The 20,926-nt window shown below is 44.5% G+C and overlaps 1 protein-coding gene and 1 long non-coding RNA gene across 2 annotated transcripts in view; one reads left to right on the top strand and one right to left on the bottom strand.

Moving 5' to 3' along the window:
* The window catches only part of LOC118311409 (protein APCDD1-like), a 19,713-nt gene extending 7,594 nt beyond the window's left edge, over positions 1-12,119 (bottom strand). Inside the window, exons 1-3 of the mRNA XM_035635259.2 lie at positions 11,670-12,119; positions 3,814-3,997; positions 2,601-3,126 (exon numbers count right to left, since the gene is read on the bottom strand). Coding sequence (XP_035491152.1) covers positions 2,601-3,126; positions 3,814-3,997; positions 11,670-11,709 — 750 coding nt within the window. The 5' untranslated portion in view covers positions 11,710-12,119. The remainder of the gene's footprint in view (positions 1-2,600; positions 3,127-3,813; positions 3,998-11,669) is intronic.
* On the top strand, positions 3,860-20,926 carry LOC118311410. The gene is made up of 3 exons (XR_004793980.1): positions 3,860-4,078; positions 16,682-16,779; positions 20,724-20,926. It is a non-coding gene; the product is annotated as an uncharacterized LOC118311410 (long non-coding RNA).

The raw sequence follows: 20,926 nt of genomic DNA, 5'->3' as shown, positions 1-20,926 counted from the left end.
TCCTCACCTATTTCCACTGGGATCTCGGTTAATGTGCTGAGGTTAAGAATTATCTACATCAGAGATGGACACTTCCACCCAAATACAATGGACGTCTAAAGAATATTAATTTGAAACTGTATTATTATTATTATTATTATTATTATTATTTGACCACTTGGCTACATGTTCCATTGACTTTCACCAGCAAGTTACTTTATCCGTCTGCCACGTTTGTGCTGGGAGTCAGAATATTCAAATTGTATCATTTGTACATTTGGTGAACTGAACCTTTGAGGCCTTGCTGCATTTATGTTCAACCTCTAACTGCAGCTAAGAGTGAGTCACCACTCCACCAGCACCCCTTCTTCCTTTTTGTAAGAAAAAAAAAGAAAAGACAGAGGAAAAAAGAGCACATGCAACACTTTGATTCGAGCCTCAGGCATGCGTGAAATCAGAGCTGCTATGTGCTCACTGGAATAATTCATACGGCCGCATGATTCCAGGGATACCACATGTTGATCGCTCCCAGAGATACAGGGCGGGTTTCACGTCGCGCCTCCCTCCGTCGGCCGGGGGGGGGGGGGCTTGTCTTGATCACAGCATCTCACTCCGCGCCGTTTACATTCTGATCGGCAGCACCGAGCCCCGTCGTCCCGACACAAGGGGGAATGTTTGTTTAGACGGCAGACCCCCGAACAGGATTTCATTGTAATCTCTGCGGAGGGTGACAGTGAAAACATCACTCTGGGGTTTCACCTCAGAGGGGGGGGGGGAAGCTGCCGTTCGGCAGTGTAAATAGAGCAAATGGAGAAATTACATCCCGAGCGCACAGTGGAGTGAGGACAGGCGGCTTCCCCCCGCCCCCTCCCCCCCGATTTGGGAGATGAGATCAGCATGTACAGAGTTTCTGGTTTCTACAAGTGTAAATGTTTAGTGTGTAAGGGTACGAGGGCATACGCACAAAACCATCAATCATACTTTGATCAAACGGCGGTGCTCTGCGTTTTAATCCTTCTGGTGCAGCGGGAGGGCGGAGATTTTACACAAAATTACAGTTAATCGTCTGCTTGTTAGGCGTCAATCGGACTATCGACTATCGCCGTGACACCTCAGGAACGAAATGTTAAGACTTTGGTTCAAATATTATTTTTACCCAGATCGAGTGAACGCTCGCTTCAAAGAAAAAAAAACACTCCCATAAAAAAAGGTTTGCGTCGGTTCTTGCGGTGTGTGTGGTCCCAGCGGGATGCGGAGGTCACCAGAGGTCACTCACTTGGCCTCACGCTCAGGACAGAAAACAAAAACTCTACCTCTGGGCACCGGTCATGAGTTCCAACGAACACAAAAGACAGTGGGAAGTTTTTTTTCTCATCCTCGCTTGGTGCATGAGCAGCTCTTCCCGCTGTCGGGGGGGGGGGGGCATCTGCGTGGTTGGGTGGTTCTCTGCCTGTTAGCAACCGTCTCACGGCCAAGACAAACTTTGTGAAGGTCCTTTGCAAATATTCGACCTCCGGGCTCAGACATTCTGATTGGTTAGAGAGGGGGACCTATTGTGCTTTTCCCCATTTCCTGTCATATAAATGTATATCATGGTACAGAATCGGTTGCCCGCATCAAAAACGCTGCAAAAGATTTAGGCGTGTGTAGAAGTTAAACCCTGGGAGACAAAAGCTCAGGCGTCAGTCTGCTCTGAACACCTTAAACCTTTTCTACAGGTTTAAAAAACAACAACATCCATCCGCTCCGAGCTCAGCTCGTTCTCATTCAATGGTTCCGTGAATTATGCAAATCTATTGTGCTGGAGTCCCAGAATACAAAATATACAGTAGAGCTGGTAATTACCATAATACGTCATTAGCAGAAGATTTATTAGGCAAAAAGAATCTAGCATCAAACCACCATTAATGCTGCACGCTGGCTGAAAACTAAAAAAGTAATCTGGAGTTTTTGACCACTAGGAGCGCTACGGAGCAGTGATGTTTTTTGAAGCAGGTATAGGACCATAGACTATATAAAAATAGACGAAGTCACAGGGTCCGGAAAATGAAGCCAATGCGGAAGTGTCTGAAACCTGTATTCTCCTGAATCACCAGCAGAGGGCGACTCAGTGGTTTGCAAAAAGAAGTCTATGAGAAAATGACTCTACTTTTCACTTGAATTATAACGTCAGTAAACATTTTCCTGAGGAGTTTATGGTCTCAATCTCTAGTTTCAAGTCTTCTTCAACACAGCATGATGTTCATTTTGTAAACTGTGGTCCCATTTAGAGTAAAATAGACAATAAAGCACAGAATGCATTGGAGTGTGATTGACCGCTAGTGCCGTCCAGTCGGTGCATGGTTGCAGTTAGGCCCAACCCCTAATCTATTTTCTGGTTCCAAAAAAACCCAAGATGGCGCTGGTCAAAATGCTAAAATCGAGGGTGATATCACGTCCTCTCGTATACCAATTTTTTAGAATAATTTTCAGAGTTGCAGAATTCTTTTTTTCTTTCTTGTTTCCTATCCCAGTGATCATCTTACGACCGTTCCACCCCTTCATGTTGAAGCCTCTTGCAGGAGGGAGATGAAAAAGTCTACAAAATGAACTTTTAAAGAGAGGCGACATCAGGGACCCACCTTGGCGTTCTGCAGGGCCGTCTGGTAGCTGGACGGTTTGTAGTAGAGCCTCTGCGACGGCTCGGTGTGGATGTCTCCGAGGAACAGCTCCTCCACCAGGTGATCCAGGTTGTGGTGCAGGTACTGCTTCTCCACCCGCAGCAGCTGCAGCTCGTGCATGGCGAAGTTGAGCTCCCGGGAGCAGTCGTGGCCGCCCTCCTCGCTCCACAGCTCGTAGATCCTGCCGGGCTCCCAGGGGCCCCTCGCCGCCCCGCGGCAGCTGTGGTTGAGCCTCTGGCTGAGCTCTTTGGCCACGGTGGCCGTGTGACACACCATCTGGACGCGGTGGAGGTGGTACTCGGCCTCCGTGCCGCCGCGGATGATCCAGGAGGCCTGGCGCAGGCGCAGGCGCCCGCGGACCACCAGCGTGTAGGTGGGCCTGGTGCAGTGGTTGTCCTCGTAGTAGAACTGGTGAGCCTGGAAGGTGTTGTTGGCGTAGAAACTGTAGGAGCGCGTCAGGAACTCCGCCCCCGGTCTCACCTCACACCTGCAGAAACAGAAAACACAGCTCAGAAACAGTATGTACATTAATTATGTGTGTGATTATTATCAATCATTGTTTATCTAACAACATGCATAAGATATAATATAGATTAGCTGAGGATGCTTAAATGTATTGAGTCAAATATAAAAGAATCTAAAGGCAGATTCTGGCTGTTTGCATGTTTTTATCTAGTTGACGAAAAATGTTTTGGCTTAATTAATGTTTCCAATTTACCAGGAAGCCACCGCTTGTAGTTCACTCTTGTACAGTAAGAAAAATTTATTTGCAGCAAATTAAAACCTTCTGTAATCTATTACAGTAAACTTGTAGACCAACTGGGGTCAAAGTTACATGCTGTGCGGTTGCCAGTACGGGCCAATATGAAAAATGTAGCTCTGAGGTGTATTCAAGGAACTCCAGAAATTCCAGATATGATAGTTTGCTGCTGTCTATCAATTGCATGGCCTTTTTTTTGTAAAGGAAAACCATATGCAAAAAAAAAAAAATTCAGTAGGAAGACATTAACTATCACAAATGTACCAACAAGGCATTTCAAAGCATGTTCATATCAATGCGCAAAGATTATGGCTTTTGAACGACTAGAAACCAACACGTTTGGTCTGTGTTCAAATATCATATATACAACCTAAACATACGCACGTCAAAGTTCTTTGTCCGTAGATTGCTTACCTGGTGGACACCCAGTGACCCTCCACGTTGGGAGGCATCTGCACAGTGATCCGGGCTCCGTTGTGAAGGTGCTTCAGCATGTGGTGGCACTGGGAGTCTCTGACCGCCCGGCCGAAGGTCTTCTCCAGGGAGAGGCGGCTGGAGAGGCCGTCGGAGTAGTGCAGGGAGGAGCCTTGGGCCCGACCTGTGGGAAACCAAGACGACGACGACGACAATGAAGACGTAACCTCGGTGGAGAACATTCACCTGCTTGCTCTTGGAAAAGGTATGGTGTTCAAAAACAAATACATTAGGAGAAAAATCAAGTATTCAGAAGATTCAAAGATTGTGAGCAACTTTCACAATGACAACGAGACTGCACAAAGAAACATATTTTACATTTATTATTATTACAAATTTAATAATTTTCTTGTTGAAAAATGTAAGATTTAAGGGATATTTGTGTCTTGAATTTATTTCCTTTGAGTAAGAGGTATGGATACGTGTTCACACTAAGTGTAGGATTAGAGCTGCAACAGTTAATTGATTAATCGATTACTAAATTAATCTACAACTATTTTGATAATCGTAGTAGCAGTAGTAGTTTTTATGGAAAAAAAGATAAAATTCTATGATCAATGTGAATATGTTCTGGTTTTATTTGCTCCTCTGTGACAGCAAACTGAATATGTTTGATGTGTGGACAAAAACAAAACATCATCTTGGGGTTTGGAAAACACAATAGACATTTCACCATTTAATGGACCAAACAGCTGTTCGATTAATCGAGAAAAATAATCGGCAGATTAATCGATAATGAAACTAATTGTTATTTGCAGTTCTATATAGGGAAACAAATGCAAAACCACAAACATGACCAAAGTGAACTTAAAGGAAGAAAATTGCTGCTTTAATATCCTATTAGCGACGTTTCCACCAGAGCTTTTATCCACATTGAGGTTGAAATGTGAAACAAAACAACTGAAGAATCTGTGGTTTGGCAGAACTTTTTTTTCCTTATAGATCTTTACGTCGTAATAGATGAAGCTCTGACTCTTTTCAAGGGAACTAATGAGAAAGTTAATTACACCGCGATCAAGCAGTGAAGTCGGCTCTCGTGTTTTCAATATGCCGTGCCACTTTGAAGTGTTCGAGGGTTTAATTGAATCATTTTTAACTCGTGTCATCACCCTGGGATTCCGGGGCTTTATCACTGACCTCCAACACCTGGTGCGAGCGGGGCCTTTATGGGTTAATTTCGGCCGAGCGTGTGATGAAAAGGCAGAAAAACTTTGATGCCAAAGTTGTGGAGCAGGTGACTTTTTGCCCTCACCTCAGACAAGAAATCTGACTTTGATTTTTCAAGCTGGAAAGAAAAGTTGAAACGGGAACGTGATTGGCGTTCAAAATGCGAAAAACTCTGATTTCCCATCCCGCCCGCGTGCCCTCGACGCACCACGTGAAATAACAATACCTTCGACAACGAGCGGGAGCTTTAAGGGGATGAAATATCGGAAATGAAAGCATTTTCAAAAGTCTGCAGCAGCTCACATTCCAGCGAGGATTTATTCCATGCAAAGTTCTAATATCGTTTCTATTTTTGAAATATGAGGACTCCGCTTCAGATTCTTTCTAACGGACCAGACTTGCCCAGAACTATCATTTTTATGCCAGGGAATGCCGCTGCGGTCGCCTCTCCGCGATTTAATTTGAGACTAATAACGCCCGCGGTGGAACAAAAACAACTGATTAAAAGAAGCCAAGAGCTCCATGAAGGAACAAAGATCCATCCAGCTGTTTGACACGCACTGAGGCCGCTCCTCGTGTGTGTGTGTGTGTGTGTTAGCTGAGGTTTGTGTGTGTAACCCGCCACATCACAGCGCTGCTCAGTGGAAACGCTGGACAGTGGGAGACTTGATCCCCCCTGACTCAGCTGGTGGCCGGAGTCGTGTTGGAAATCAAAGAACATGCTTCATACTGTGCTGCGTGTTGTCGTGTGTGTGCGTTCATGTGTGTGTGTGTGTGTGTGTGTGTGTGTGTGTGTGAAGTCTTGTTCTTTTTTTTGTTGTGCACCTGCAGCCTGGTTGGACCAGGGACCAGTGGCTGCCAACAGCTTGTTTTCACAATGAGAGCAGGAACTACCAGTGTGTGTGTGTGTGTGTGTGTGTGTGTGTGTGTGTGTGTGTGTGTGTGTGTGTGCGTGTGTGTGAATTTACAAGGGAAACCTGCAGTGTTACAAACACACTTTGAACCTCAGACGTTCCCACTGCTTAACGGCAGGTGAATGACGGGGTAGAACATACACATACAAACACTCATAAAAGCCATATTTACATATTGAAAACAATTTTTTGACAGTATGCATGAAAAAAGATTAATTCAAGCCAAAATCCAATATAAACAAAACATACTAAGAAACAAACAACGAGGGCGAGATAAATTATGAAATTATCAACATTATGAATCAACTCCATATCATTGTCAATCGCCAGAGAACTTATTGACGACTCTTCTGATAACAATAACCTATTTCAAATTATCTTATGAGCAAAAATGTGCCAAAAAGCTTTATTTCATTTTCCCAGATATAAAGATTTGCAGATTTTTCTATGAATTTCTATACAGTATCTTCGGATTCCTTTGAACTCTAAACGAGACGTCGAAGTGATTGACCCACTCGATTAATTTATAATCAAAACAATAATAATAATAGCAACAGCTCATCTTTTTTTCCAACAGCTGTCTTTTAACCCACCGTAGCCTCCATTACCTAGTGACATGTAACCTCGAGTTCAACCGGCAGCTGCCCGTCGTCCTCGGCAGATGGACTTATCATCACATGATCTAAGTGTGGGGCTCCAGGGCCCACGACAACAGCTGGTCATACTGTACATATGCTGTACGTACGTACGTTTGGGGGACATTGTTGACCCCGTCTCTGAAGATGAGCTGCGGCTGACATAGTTGAAATATATATATCTATATATAGATATATCTATATATAGATATACATATTAGTTCATATCAGCCCTACAAACAGCCACAGAAACTGAAAGAGAGACAGATTTTTTTTATATGATGCTTATGATGGTTTCTGACAAATGGGATTTTTTTGGGGGGTCTTGAGCCATTTAAAAAAACAACGACACCCTTTTTACACGTGTCATTAATATGCATCTTGGTTGATTAATATGCATCTTGGTTAATATCCATCAAATGTTTTTAGTGCCGCTTTCTAGGGATTGTGGCGAAACGTGCGCCGCTGTCAACGGAGATACAGTGGAACATTGTGGATGCACTCTGCCTGCAAAGCCCTGACGCTGCCTGTCAAACCAGTCGGAACAGGTTCAGAAAACCCGCAAATCACAAAAAAAACTGTCTCCAATATTTAATTTGTTTCCTGCGCAACATTCAAACAAACTGCAGACTTTTCTTCTCTGCTCTCGCTCAGAAATGACGTGGGGCATTGAAATAAACAAACCCTAATCTTTAAATAACTTTTGATAGCATCCAATCAAAAACAAGCTCGGCATGCGTCTTATTTTGCTGGTTTTGACCGGTAGTTATGGCTAAATGAAGACATTCTGTCTGAAAGTGTGCAGCGGTGAGCGGCCGATCCGCGTCACACCAACAACTTGTTTGACAGTCACTCGTGGCTCGGTGAGACATTATAATGAAACGCGATCTTTATTTAGAGCGATTTTAAACACAGTTACAAATCCTTTTACCAAAGACCTTTTCATGAGATCAAAGCCAAACGCGAAGCCGCTCAAAATGGAGAACAGGCTTTTGGGGGCGGAACGAATGGGGAAATGATTAAAAAGGGGGTTAAGTTTGTAAGATCACTTTTGAACAGGAAGCGCCACACGTCTCTTTCTCTTCGCGTCTGACGAGTGTCGAATGTGTGAGTAGTAGGAGTTATACTCTCTCTCCCACAATAGCTTTATTAAAACGAAAAACTAAACCTCCCTCATTAGGGCAATAATCAGAAAAGCTGGACTCGAACCGCCTCTGGTCCCTCGACGCGGCTGCTTTCACAAACTGCTGCTCTCCGTCTAAATCAAAGCGCCCACAACACTCCCAGAGCCCCAGACCGCAGAGAACATTTCCAGTTGGCCCCATCCCACCGGTGAGGTAACAGCGCCGGGACCCCGGACAAGCGGAGAGAGAGACTCCACGTCGTTTATGGGAAGAGAGAGTGGCGGAGCGGAGGCCAGACAAAGGACTGCTCTTTGTGCTAACTCACAGACTTTGGCAGTGACCAATGCCGGGACTAGAAATGGGGGGGGGGGGGGGGGGGGGGGGGGGGGGGGGGGGGGGGGGGGGTTGACAAAATAACATGACACGTTTAAGGACTTTAAATTCAAAGGAAATAAATTCAGAGGTGGGAAATAAAAGTACAGTGGTGCTGTTGTAAAGGTGGCTTTATTTTGGAGACATTGGATGTCTACCGTACCGGATCTCAGAGGGAAATATTGTGCTATTTTTGTCAGATGATGATGGTTAGTTTTTGTTTCACATTTCTCTCCCTCTCACCCTCTTTAGAAATGAACTTGTAAGTTTTGCTTTTTTTTCCAACAACTGAATCTTTCTCCTCCTCCTCCTCCTCTCCCCACGTGCTACCGCGGCTATTTTTTGTTTTTTACCTCTACCTCAACTTCCTGTGATTGTTCCAAAAGTTGGAACCATCCAAAACAGTGTTTTTTTTCACATTGCAAACGAAACGAAGCCATGGTGAAGTATTAACCATCGTGCCGATACAGCCTCTTTTGGTCGGACAGTATTCTGGGTCCGTTGGTACGTGGGCACCTGCCACATCTGCTTTCTTGGTTCGAAACCAAACTGAAAAGTCCAAAAGTACGGACTAAACGAGGCAGGTGGCACTAGAGGTGGAGTCATTTCCCCAAAGTCAGTAGGAATCATCCTCTGGCAATGTAAATGTAATCTAAAAAACATCCATGTCCATCTGTCCAACGATAATAGTTTCACACCTCTGTGGAAAAAAAGGAAAGATGTCTGCCTCTTAAACACGACGGGCCAGTAGGTGGCGATAAAGTCTACATCAGCGGTACATGAAGAACATTGTGATGTTCTTATTTCATTTTGGCGGTAGTAACATTTTTGGTCACCCTCCGTTTGGTCACCTTGATTTCTCCAACATCAGTAATGTAGATAGATAGCTACTTAATTTATCCCAAGCTGGGAAATTCCAGTGTAACAGTAAGTTGTAATATTTGGGCCAGCAGACGCCTTTGAATGCTGTTAATGTGGTGCAGTAATGCTAAATTTAGCTGTAAACTTGTAATTAGACCCGGCAGTGCAAACCAAACGCAGAGGAAACCGGTATACAGCCGCCATTGTTGTTGTAGTTTCTGGCGTACAGCCGTAAGACAAGGCAACAGTGGGCGAAGTAAGAGGACACGTCATCGTTCCCAAAACGGATCCACTGAACGGCAGATTACTTTTTAGATCAGCACTTCAGAAATTTTGACTTTAAAATATATCCACATTAGAATGGACAGGGTTCAGTGTGGACCCTCGTAGCATGAATTAGACTCTTAAGATCCTCGGAAACTCTGAAACATCACTTTGACACGGTGTCGAGAGTTGTTACGCACACAAACAGGGTCCATCCAGTCTCACCGCAAAGTCCATTCAATAAAGGTGCTGGAGCTTTCAAGCAAGTTTTTATTGCCAAGGGGTGAACATTTGGTTTGAAATCTCAACTTTTGAGGCAATTTGTCCTGGGAAATGAATGGAAAGTTGAGCATCTGCATCGCCACGGCAACTGGTGAACTCCGTTGAACCGACGAAGATCACGTGATGTGATCAAAGGTCCCTCAATTGACCTTGAGGTGTGACTGTTTTGGTTCCAAGTGTCCTCGCTTCAATATGTATTCACCACTTCAAGATTAATGGAGTATTCAACCACATTGTGGTGTTTCTATTTTCAGCTGCGTGAAGAAGAATTCGAGTGAATCACCAGTGAAACACTGCGAACACAGAGGGACCCGCTGGGCCGCACAGCAATTAGCACCGTCCGTCTTTCCTCTGCGGGTGCGTTTGAACTTTCCTTCAGTTGCTGCAGTTTGACGGCATTTGTCCAACTCGTATTTTACACGGTTTCTACTTTGATATATATAATATTATCGTCATATACCGTCTTATATTGGCACTGGAGTGTGTTGGAGTTTGTTTAATCTCTTTTTGCTTGAGACGCCTTCACAAGATTTTAAATCTGAACTTGCGCAATCCTTATGTACACACATACGTATGAAGGTATGTTTGTAATGTTGAATAAACTCTATATTATATTTGTATTATGTATCTAGATAAAAATTGCAAATAAATAAACAAATTAACTCGGAGTATATAAAGCTATAGGGTACATTTTAATGTAATGTTTCAAAAATAACTTCCTGTATTTGTGAACTTTTATCATAGTAATATAATTTCTAGGGAAAGGTACTTTGCTATGATCTTATTTCCAGCGTTACTGTTAACTTTGATATTAAAGTTTTTGCTATTTAGCTGTTATGTCCTACAAAACCAAAGCTTCTTCAAAAGCAAATCTCAGTGAACATTGTTAAAAATGTTGTCAATCAAGTTGTTTGGAAGAAAGCCAAGTTATGTTATTTTTTTCATAATGGAATTAAAAGGGCTGTAAACCTTTTCTATTAAGTGTTTTTACAAATTCTGTTGCAACAGTTTGGCGTTTTGTCGGCAATTTTTTTGTGCTGCGATGACTCAACGAAACTCGTTCATACCTTCATCACCTACTGTAGATGGACATGAATAGTTGTAGCACGGGCTGTTACTCGAAACAGTTTGATCAATGTCATGCATTTTGAAATTGCTGAACAGAAACAGATGTGATAAAACGTGCAGACTCGAGTCGAGGCCCAGAAGAAGACCTGCATCAGTGACAAGGTGAAGCACAAGCAGCTGCTGATCCGAGTCCGTTGGGTGTCGATTTTTTAAATTCCTTTTTAAACTTCCTTTTTTTTTTTTTTAGTTATTGTCGTTTCACTCACTTCAAGGCCTGATGAGGGTTTCTCCCTCACCACATTTACAGTGCACACGCATATCTGTGCTGCTGACAGAGCATTGTCATCGCCGCTGTGACAGGCTGCAATAACACACCACTTAATTGAACGTTAGAATCACTTAAACACACTTTAAGGGGTAAGTGGGCTCCAAGATGTCGTGTTTTTTTTTTTATCTCAACCCGGTCATTTGAAGTTGCAGCCAAGTGTTGCCTTCTTTCCCTCCGTCGCTGGCAGCAGATGGATTGGGTCAACTCGCAGTCCCATAATCCTCTGCTGCTCAGACGGGGGTTTTCATCAGGACTGGGTGTTTTTAAGTGGCTCTTTACTCCCCCAGTGCTTTCATCTGCCCAGTTGCCCCAGGACACGTTTTTATTGCTTCCTATCTATGGCTTTCAAACGTATATACACATCACACTGGCTTTGAGAGATATGCGTTGAAACAACACGAAATATTAACATTATTAGTCTTGTTGGTCACATAACACACAGACAGGATGGTAAACAGGTGTGCCGAGGCATGTCAGGTTCTCACACCTGAGAAATATTCTTCTTAGTGGAAAAGATTTTAAATTCCCTGGAAGTTCTTAACGTGTGAATGTAATGTCATTTGGATGATCCCCTTCTTCTTTTTTTTATGTTACAGTTACATTTTGTGCAACAAAGGTTCTTTACTATGAGCATTTTGTTTTTTTTCCAAGCACACGTGGAGCAAAACATGTTTCCAATGACTCCTACACATTTCCAAACTCGTTCCGCAACATTGAACATCATCGTTTTCATCACCATATCAACAATAACTCAAACTCAAAACATGGAACAGTTTCTTACCCAAAAAAGCCAGGAGAAGCAGGATGGATGACGGCCCCATTCTTACTCTGGGGGGGATTGAAACAAACTTCACTGGTCACACTTGGGGGAGTTTAGGTTTTTCCTTTTACGCAGCGTCCTCGTTCGTTCCGACACCAATCCTCACAATATGAATCCAAAGCGTTGCGCACACGCTCCCGTGATGTCCGCGCGTCATGGCTCGCTGGAGGGAAGAACGATCCCGCGCTACCCGAGGTGCAAGGCGCAGAACAGGAAGACGGAAGGAAAGCTCTTTACACTTTTGACTGCCTCTAAAGCCCGAGGTAATTGAACGTCGCTGCGCTGAGTTCGTTCGACCTCTCGGCGTCTTGTGAACGTGCGTCCTCCGTGCGTCCTCCGTGCGTCCTGCGCCCCGGAGGAGTGTGGGAACGTGTGTTCGGAGAGTGGACTGGACTCACCCCCCGCCTCTGCTCAGAGTCAGTGGGCGTGGAGTGTGTGTGTGTGTGTGTGTGAGTGAGTGAGTGTGTGTGTGTGTGTGTGTGTGTCGGGGATGTTTCCTCCCGTTTCAAGGTGCACTCTGCAAAAAACGCCCACGTGCAGAAGGTGTGTCCGCGAACTAATTCGAATAACTCTCGGTTATATTTACTAGACATATTGCCCCAATGCAAACCTGCCGTTCTATTGATACTTACTAGTATATTGGTCACTTCACGTCTATACCATACCTTGAAAGTTGAGTATCACAATTACAGTATGTGTGCCATCGGAGCAGACCATAACCGGAATAGCCGAGACTTTCTTTTTGTTTGGGTGTTTGCTTGAACAACAGACTTTTTTGGTGCACAAACCTAAAATCAAAATATTTTTTGTTGAACTCTTCTGAAAGGAAAATCAGCTGCTGTTTTTACCAACATTTAGTTTAAATGGTTCCCACATCCCTGAGGGATTTGCCAAATTTGGATTAAATGTTTTGCTCATTTGTAATCACCTGATGGTTAATTTGGCCTCCACCCAAACTGAGCCTTCACCGATGAGTTATCATTCATGGCGCTTGTTTCCGTCCTCTCCCCTCTCATCACTCGTGACGGATGCTGCTCATTTCTCTTGACCGTGGCTCTAAAATTATACACCTTCAAACCACATAGTCTGTCTGCCTGGAGGGAAGGACGACGACGACAACAACACCTGTTTGTCTGAGTGTGTGTGTGTGTGTGTGTGTGAGAGAGAGAGAGAGAGAGAGAGAGGGAGAGAGAAAGAGACCTTGGCCTTGAGTGTCTGCCTCTTCCTTTGCTGTTTCCTCTCTGATCTTTTGACCCTCAGGCGACTCTCCGGCTCCTCTTCTTTCATCCAGTCACAGACGGAGCCTTTGAACACTTATCCTACTTGGACAAAAGCCCCCGATCTTTTTTTCTCCCCCTTCCTTTTATCATGTCCCATATTTTTGGTCAATTTAAACTCACAATGACTGATTATCACCACGAAAAACATCGAATTTTATTCGCGAATCAGCTTTGACTTAGAGTTGTGTAGGATAAAGAATACGATCCTGGTAAAGCAGTGAAGGAAACCATGTCAAATAAACTAGAATAGAATAGAGAAACATCTGTCAACATGATTTGCTGATGTCAGTTTTACTACAGTAGACTGACCTGTATCCATTAAAGAGTACTCCACACATTTGGCATTGCACTCCTCTGACATCATCTGACATCATCTGAAAAAGAAGAATGAGGATCAAAATCAATGCAGCAGAACCAGAGATATTGTCTCCTTATTTTTCCGTTCCACTCACTCTTCTTCCTTGTCTGGAAGACTGTACATTACCCACAATGCAAAGGGACCACACTCAGTCGGGTCGGAGATCTGGGTGTGTTCTGTTAATCGAGGCTAATGGAGCCTCAAGCTGTTCGCCTGCAGCAGAGGCGAGGAGCAGGCGACAGTCCACACCCTCGGATTTTATTTTTTCCTTTTTTTAAACTTGCAGTCTTCAACCCCAAATGACTCAAGTGACATCATTTAAACAAAAGTATTTTAAATTCTCGTGCATAACCCAACATCCCCATTGATGACAGGGAGGGTTCATGGTGAAACGTGTATAAAATGATGCTCGACCCGGATCAAGCTGATCCATAAATAGTGCAGCCGTTAACATATACTGTATATTCATTATTGATTTAGCCGTCCAACAATCGCGTGATCATTTAGTCAATAAAATGTTGGGAAATGCACAATGTCACAAGCTCCTAGAGAATAAAGTGACACGCTTCCAAAGATATTTGATTAAACGTGATATACAAGGCAGCACATCATTACAACTGAAATGAGTAAAACTGTGAATGCCTGAAAGTTTTGCTTGATAATTCACTTTTGAAAACTTGCCGCGGATCATTTTCCGTCACATCACTACTTGTGCATTGGATTTTTATGATACTGTCAGACAGAGCGGAAGAAACACTATTTTTCCAAACTCAACAGAAAAAGAGAGGATAACTGGTTGATGTCACATTCACATTTTCTCCTCGACTTGTCCCATTTCCCACATTCGGAGGTCGTTCTTCCGACAGCGCAGAAAACAACTCTGGGACAAAACCACATCTTCTTTGTGGCCTCCATGTTGTTTCCACTTTCTGACTTAAAAGCATGTGAGCGCACACTGAAGTTGAAAGAAACGACTTCCAAAATCGGGAAATGGGACCATACGAGGGGCTCTTTTGAATGGGACTCCATAAAACTTAAGCATTCAGCTCTGTTAACTTTGAAAATGCCAGAGGGCACCGAGCCAACATGTGTTTTAAAATCTCCCAAAAACCTTTTGCTGAGTAAAGTTTGAATCCGCGCTTTCACATATGGAGAGAAGTGACAGTGAAGGGGGCTTCCGCCGTCCACAAAAATCTATTTCATATGCTTATCCAGTAATCCTCCAATCCTTAATCAGCAGAGCAATGCTCCACTGAGGGATTTCTAATTAATTTCTATTGTTTGGAGTCTTTCCCCTCACGACTGCCTCCCTCGGAACGCTCCACGGTATTTGCTCTTTTAACTCTAATCCTGGATTCACGCTCTGGGAGAGTGACTCCGGCCCTCTCTCTCTCAATTCCTTCTTTTCTAAGGAACCGGAAAAGCCGCGGAGCGAGATCCGGACAAACAGACTGATGGGATTTGGGAGATGCCCGGAAGGGGTATTAATAAGGGGGCTGTATGGAGGAGCGGCTGAAGGCACGGAGGTGAAACTGGGAGGCTTGTTCTGGTGTGTTGACCCCTGTGTTGTCCTGTGTGGCTAATCAAAGCATCGCTGCACTCCCTTTGTGTCCCGGCAGGAATGTGATGTATGCGAGGTGGAAATAAGACCACTTTGATTGTCAAAAGACTCAGTGAGACAGTAAGACCATTGAAACTCTGCGTCTGAGTTGTTTCGATATCGCATTTCCTCTGAGGAGTGGTGATATTATCTCATGAAGATCTGTCGTTGTGCAACGTGATTATGGTTTTGCCCCGTAAAGGCTGAAACTTGTTATTCTCTCTGGGATCTTTCTGACATGTTTCTTGCGTTAAGGCCTTTATCATCTGTAAACATGCCAGAGCAGATGAATGCGAATGGGGACATTTCAAAGTTTGCTGTCTCTCTGCTTTTGATTATAGTCGTGTTCTGAAGATCTGGAAGAAGGCGCTGTTTTCTCTTTGCCTCTCTCTCTTTGTCTCCCTGAAGACGTTAGTGTCATTTCTGGAGGGTGCTGTAAAAGGCAGAATGAGGAGGGAGTGGCAACCAATGAACATAAAACCTCACGATGAGTTATGGCATGTTGATTGTTTAACTGTTGATTGTTTGTTAATATATATCAGGTCAGGGGAGTAACTGACTCACTGATTTATAGCAATGTGTTTTCAGTGACGTACTTTGCTCAAACACCAGCAGAGATCTCAAAGATTCTAAATATATCAAATGAATCAGGCAGGAATTCTTTGGGGATGAGGCTAACATATTCTTCCATTTAGTGGAAAAAGATTATCTTCTTTTTGTAAGCATGGTAAAATCTGCATCTTAAAGCTATACAATCAATTGTGGTGTTCCTCAAGGTTCAATTTTGGGTCCTGCACTTTTTTTTAACCTTTAAATGCTGCCATTTGGAAAAGTCTTCGCCAGGAAGCGCTGCATGAATCTCCACAGCTATGCTGATGACGTGCAGCTTTACAATGCTGTTTCTCCTGATGACCCATGGCCTATCGATTCCCTTCTTAACTGTAGTTTAAATATCGAGTTAAGGATGGCAGATGATTTTCTACAGCTCAATCTTGACCAAACAAAAATTCTTGGTCATTGGTGCTGGATAGAGAACGTGGCAGGGCGAGCGCTGTCAGCAAGTGAAAAACCCACTGTTGACTCAGAGTTCAGCGTCAAGTCCCACATTAATAACATAACTGAGAGTGGGTTCTATTTAATCTTCCGAAGAACAAACCAGTACAAGGACGCTACTCCATGCTCTTATTACCTTCAGGGTCAACTTTCTGCCACAACTGCTTCAAAACTCATCTGCAGAGTCCACACTGCGCCAATTTAAAAGTCTCTGCACTGGCAACCTTGTCTGCAACAGAATTGATTTTAAATTCCTGTTATTGGTTTCCAAAGCTCTTAATGGTCTTGGTCCTTGCTGGTTATCAGACATGCTTTTATCCTATGAACTCTCCAGAACCCCCAGGTCTACAGGGGGTGGGCGTCGATTAAACTCAAAGTCAGAGCAAAAGCCCAAGATGACGCATCTTTTTTATTACTATGGTCCAGGTCTCTGGAACAGCCTTCCTGCAGACCTGTAGTCAGCAGAGGATGTTCATATTTTCGAAAGCAAGACAAACCATTTCAGTCTGTTTTTTTTAATTGAACTTTTTTTATCTATTTATTTGTCTTTTTTTGTGACTATTTTTATAGACGGTTTTATCTACGTGGCCTAACCCTGTGTTTCATTTTAATTTCATGGATTGTGTTCCTTCCTCACATATATCTCCTCTCTTTTTCGTATTTTATCATCTCTTTTCTCCAGACTCCTGGACCAAATGAAATGTGAAATTTACTTTCATCTGAAAAGAGAGGACGTTGGACCTCTGAGCAACGGCCCAGTTCTTTTTCTCCACAGCCCAGGTAAGACGCTTCTGACGTTGTCTCTGGTTCCAGAGTGGCCTGATTCTAGGAATGAGACAGTTGCAGCCCATTTCCTGAAGATGTCTGGAATGAATTTATGCTCCTTAAAAAAACCCTAAAAAAACTGTATCCCTCCTACGTTTCCCACAATGCGACCAATAGCCTTCTGTTAGACCGTACCTGCCTGATAAATCCCCCCATCTTTCAAACTCAATGACCAAAGTTTGTAATGGAAGAGTTATCATCACACAGTAAAAATGTGCCAGAAGTTGAGTGGGGATGTCTATGGAAGCCAAGCATTAGCTCAGTATTAGCCCATAAATCTTAGCAGTCAAAATTTGAAGCCTTCGAGTCCACAGTGAGATAAGCCTGATGACATCTTGAGGGGCTATTTTCTCAGGCCGTGGAGAGCTCTTCCAGCGCCACGGCAGGCGCGATACAACTGTTTTCACAAGCCAAGTCGTACATTTCCTCACGGGTGAGCCGATCTGGTGAGATAAAAAAAAAAAGTATTTGCAAATAACTTCACGACCCACGCCGGCTCCGAGCGGCGCAGACGGCGCAACAGCGATCGTCCGCCACCTGTGCCGTTTGCCTGCCCCCCCGGGCCAAACAATGAGTCAAGCATGTGAAGTAGCCCGGAGCCCAGTTGAGCAGGGCCCGGCTCCGAGTTCAGTTTCAGCATGGGCCGACATCTGCTGCTGCAGAGACGGTTGAAACGGCACAGTTAAATCAATCCAGACTGAGAGCGGGAAACAGAAAGACAGAAATGGGGGGCGGGTGGCGGAGACGAGGGGAGGGGGAGGGCTTTCTCATCTGCGTTGCGTTGGTAAATACTCCCATGTGCAATGAGAGATCCCATTGTGGAGGAGTGCTTTGAAATGAAGAGGCCTGCGGGGTCAAGGAGAAATTGTCCCCTGCAAAAAATAAAATCCCAGAAACAACTGGGGAGGGAGGGAGAAGACGCCGAGGCGGAGGAAGCTGATATACTGCTGTCTACATCTTCTCTTCTCCCCTCGGCCATTTGGTGAATCTACATGTAATTTACAAACCCAGGGCTTTCACGTCCAACCTCCAGTAGCTGGAAATAAATCATCCCAGCAGAGAGAGCCAGATGTTACAGTAACGTTCGTGAGGTTTTTTTTTTCCCGAGCGAGCACTTCCTGCAGGGGACCTCCAGCTCTTCCTGCGGGCGCGAGGTGATTGACGGTGAGCAGAGCGCAACGTGATGTAGCGGCGATGTGAAAACCCCCGCCGCTCGACAGCGGAGGAGTGATGAAGAAGCTGCGGCGCCGACAGGATCCACGAGCTGTCGTGTTTCCTGCGATGGATTGTTTACCTCGGGGCGCGATGTTCGGGACTGCTGAGGTTTGTTTTTTCCGTGGTGGACATGAAGGAGCTGCAGCGAAGGGCTCCGGGTGTGAGGACAATGAAAGGAGGGGCTTGAAGCAAGACCCCGTCTCCTTCTAAAACAACTTGAGGCCTAAAGCCGGAGTCGGGATTCGTGTGTTTTTTCCTCCCCGGCCTCCGTGCCTTCTCTCTGACAGGCCTCTGTTTGTCCACTGTGGTGCCAGCTGCCTGGTGAACACGCGGCTCCGGCTCGACACCGCCCTGCTCCGTACGAAAGCAGGCAGAGGCCGGAAGCGGAGGGACGTGATTTATGCCATAGGCATGACCGTAGCCATAAATATATGCGTGGTGAATGCCTGACCAGAAAACCAGCTCCGTAGGTATCAAGTGATTTCCGACATAGGGATGAGAGGAGGCAGCGTCCGACGGTGTCTGTGACTTTTAAAAAAACAATGCGACGTTCACACATCCCACTGTGATTTGTCAGCTGCAAGGAAGTGAGACGGTGCAGCGGCCTTCAGACGTCCGCACATGTTCCCCAACTTTCCTAGACGGGGGCTGCATGTGAGAACGCGGATGTCCGCAAATGTTGGGGAACTTTTCCTGCCAGCCCCCCCAAGTAAAACTGAGTGAAACCCACGTGAGAATACAGCCGGAGAATCTGCAGAAGATTCATGGCGAGCGAGTGGCCGCTCTACCCAGGCGCCACCCCCTCGCCTCAACGTTCCGGAAAAATGTTCTCTGCTGTTGTGAATGCATCAAACTTGAACGGTGTCCTGCTGCTTTTTCATATGTGAACGGCAAACTCGGGTAAACGTCCTGACCCAATTCTCCAGACATTTTCCTTTTCGAGTTCATGTCTGCAAACATCTTATGATGGGTGTGAAAATCCCTCTCTAGCTCTTTGTTGCTTTCTTCTTTGCAACACAGCAAGCTCTGTGGCTTTTGTGGCGTTTGAGCACAAATCGAATGTGCACCTAAAGTAATGCTCTGTTAATGGTCAAACCTTTCGATAGATGTGGAATTATTGTAGTTTCATTTCTCACTGTAGGGCCATTGGGTTTTAGTGCCGTAATCCTAGTGCACTGATTTAATGTAGGATTTGTGTCCCAGCCTCTGATGGAATGAGACAAAGCGCTCACACTGTTAGAAACAGATGGAAACATCTGTTTTGATAGCAGATGTTGTCCCAGCTGGATTTTTGGTTGCTGTACAATGACACGTGTTAATGGCATCAGTTCACTACAATAATGTTCGCAGGGGCAGAATTGCACCAGTTGGCAAACTTGTAAACAAAACGTGAAACAAGAACCATAAATATATACATATATATATATATATATATATATATATATATATACAACAGACGAATAACAGCTCTGCCGCCGCCAAACTCAGCTATGGAGATTCAACTTTATTTCTGTCCAAGTGGTTTTCCCCTGGGTGTGACAGGCAGCTGCACGCATCAAAGGCTCCGGCTCCGAGTCTGAGGAGGAGGAGGAACAGCGAGCTGTGAAACGCTTCCCCGACTCTCCCGAGCGTTCGGCTCGCAGGTGGCAGGAAGATGGCCTCGCAAACCAGGCCAGGCGTCTCGCCGGCGCTCGGAGTCGAGGCGCTCCGAGCGCCACAGAATGTTTCCGTCATCGCCTTTCAAATCACGCCATCACTTTTGAGTTCATAGAACTTCCGCTGACGCTATTACACATGGTCGGGCTTTAAGGGAGGGGGATAGTTGAAAGTAATACGGAGAACTTTTCATGTGAATAATTGCTCGTTTTGACAGCCAGTGGCCCTTTATGGAGGTCCTGAATTTGCTCACTGCAGTGATGCGCTCTTTTAATCGTGGAGGCCGTTTGTGATTTACACGTTAGACAGAGGAAAATGCAAAACACACATGAGGTCATAATAACATCGAACGCAACGCATCACCAAAGCTTATTAGCCGTTTCTGGTGCTTTTGATTGTATCACACAAACTCTCTCATCAGAGGCAGTTGCCTGGTTGCTATTGAAATGGAAATGTTCAAATAGGAAATTCTTGAACATGTTGACTTGAAAGTTGTGAAAGAAATCGACCTCAGACACGACAGTTTAACTCCTCAAAAAGAACAAGTGTCCAAATTCAAAAGTGAACTTTGACTCTTTCATTCAACAAACCTGTTGCAAACATAAATCCCTTTTCAACCTTAGTGATGAAACTGAGCATTAGAGGCTGATAAATGCACTGAAACTGTGAAAATGTGATCAAACTAATGATGGACTTTTAAGGGAGAAAATATTCATCAGTTAGTGCATTACTAAACATATGAAGTGATTAATGTTTGTATTGGTGGTTGGCGGTGGCGGTGATGTTAAACTTTCGACGGCACCTGAAAAGAAGCTGTTGCATGATATTTAAGTGTGGGCCGAGTACTTATCATGCAAAACGTATCCAGTTATTGTTCAGGATTTAGATGTTTCTCTACGCATATTGTAACTTCATTACATTTCTGAGGCAACGTAAGCTTTCCTCTTAGTATAAATGTGTTTTCCCACGAGTCTGAGGACTGACAGGTGGATCTGACCTCGGCACTCACAGTTTCCCTTGTTTTTCAGTCCAGGGTGATGAGGTCACTCGGTTACGGATCTGTCGTGTGGCCGGCATATTCATTTCTTCACCGCAGCCCTGCAGCTGACATCGGCGGACATGCTTTGTTTCGTAGCCCTGTTTTGCCTCAAACCTGAAAAAAAGATCACAATCCTGAAAAAGTCCAGGCCTCGTCTCTGGAGGATGTCAAGAAGCATTGTGGGAGGAAAGA

This window comes from Scophthalmus maximus, chromosome 5 (assembly GCF_022379125.1).
Source record: "Scophthalmus maximus strain ysfricsl-2021 chromosome 5, ASM2237912v1, whole genome shotgun sequence".
In the NCBI taxonomy this organism is placed as follows: Eukaryota; Metazoa; Chordata; class Actinopteri; order Pleuronectiformes; family Scophthalmidae; genus Scophthalmus; species Scophthalmus maximus.
Note: the sequence above shows the minus strand (reverse complement) of the source record. Positions and strands in the feature narration are given on the sequence as shown.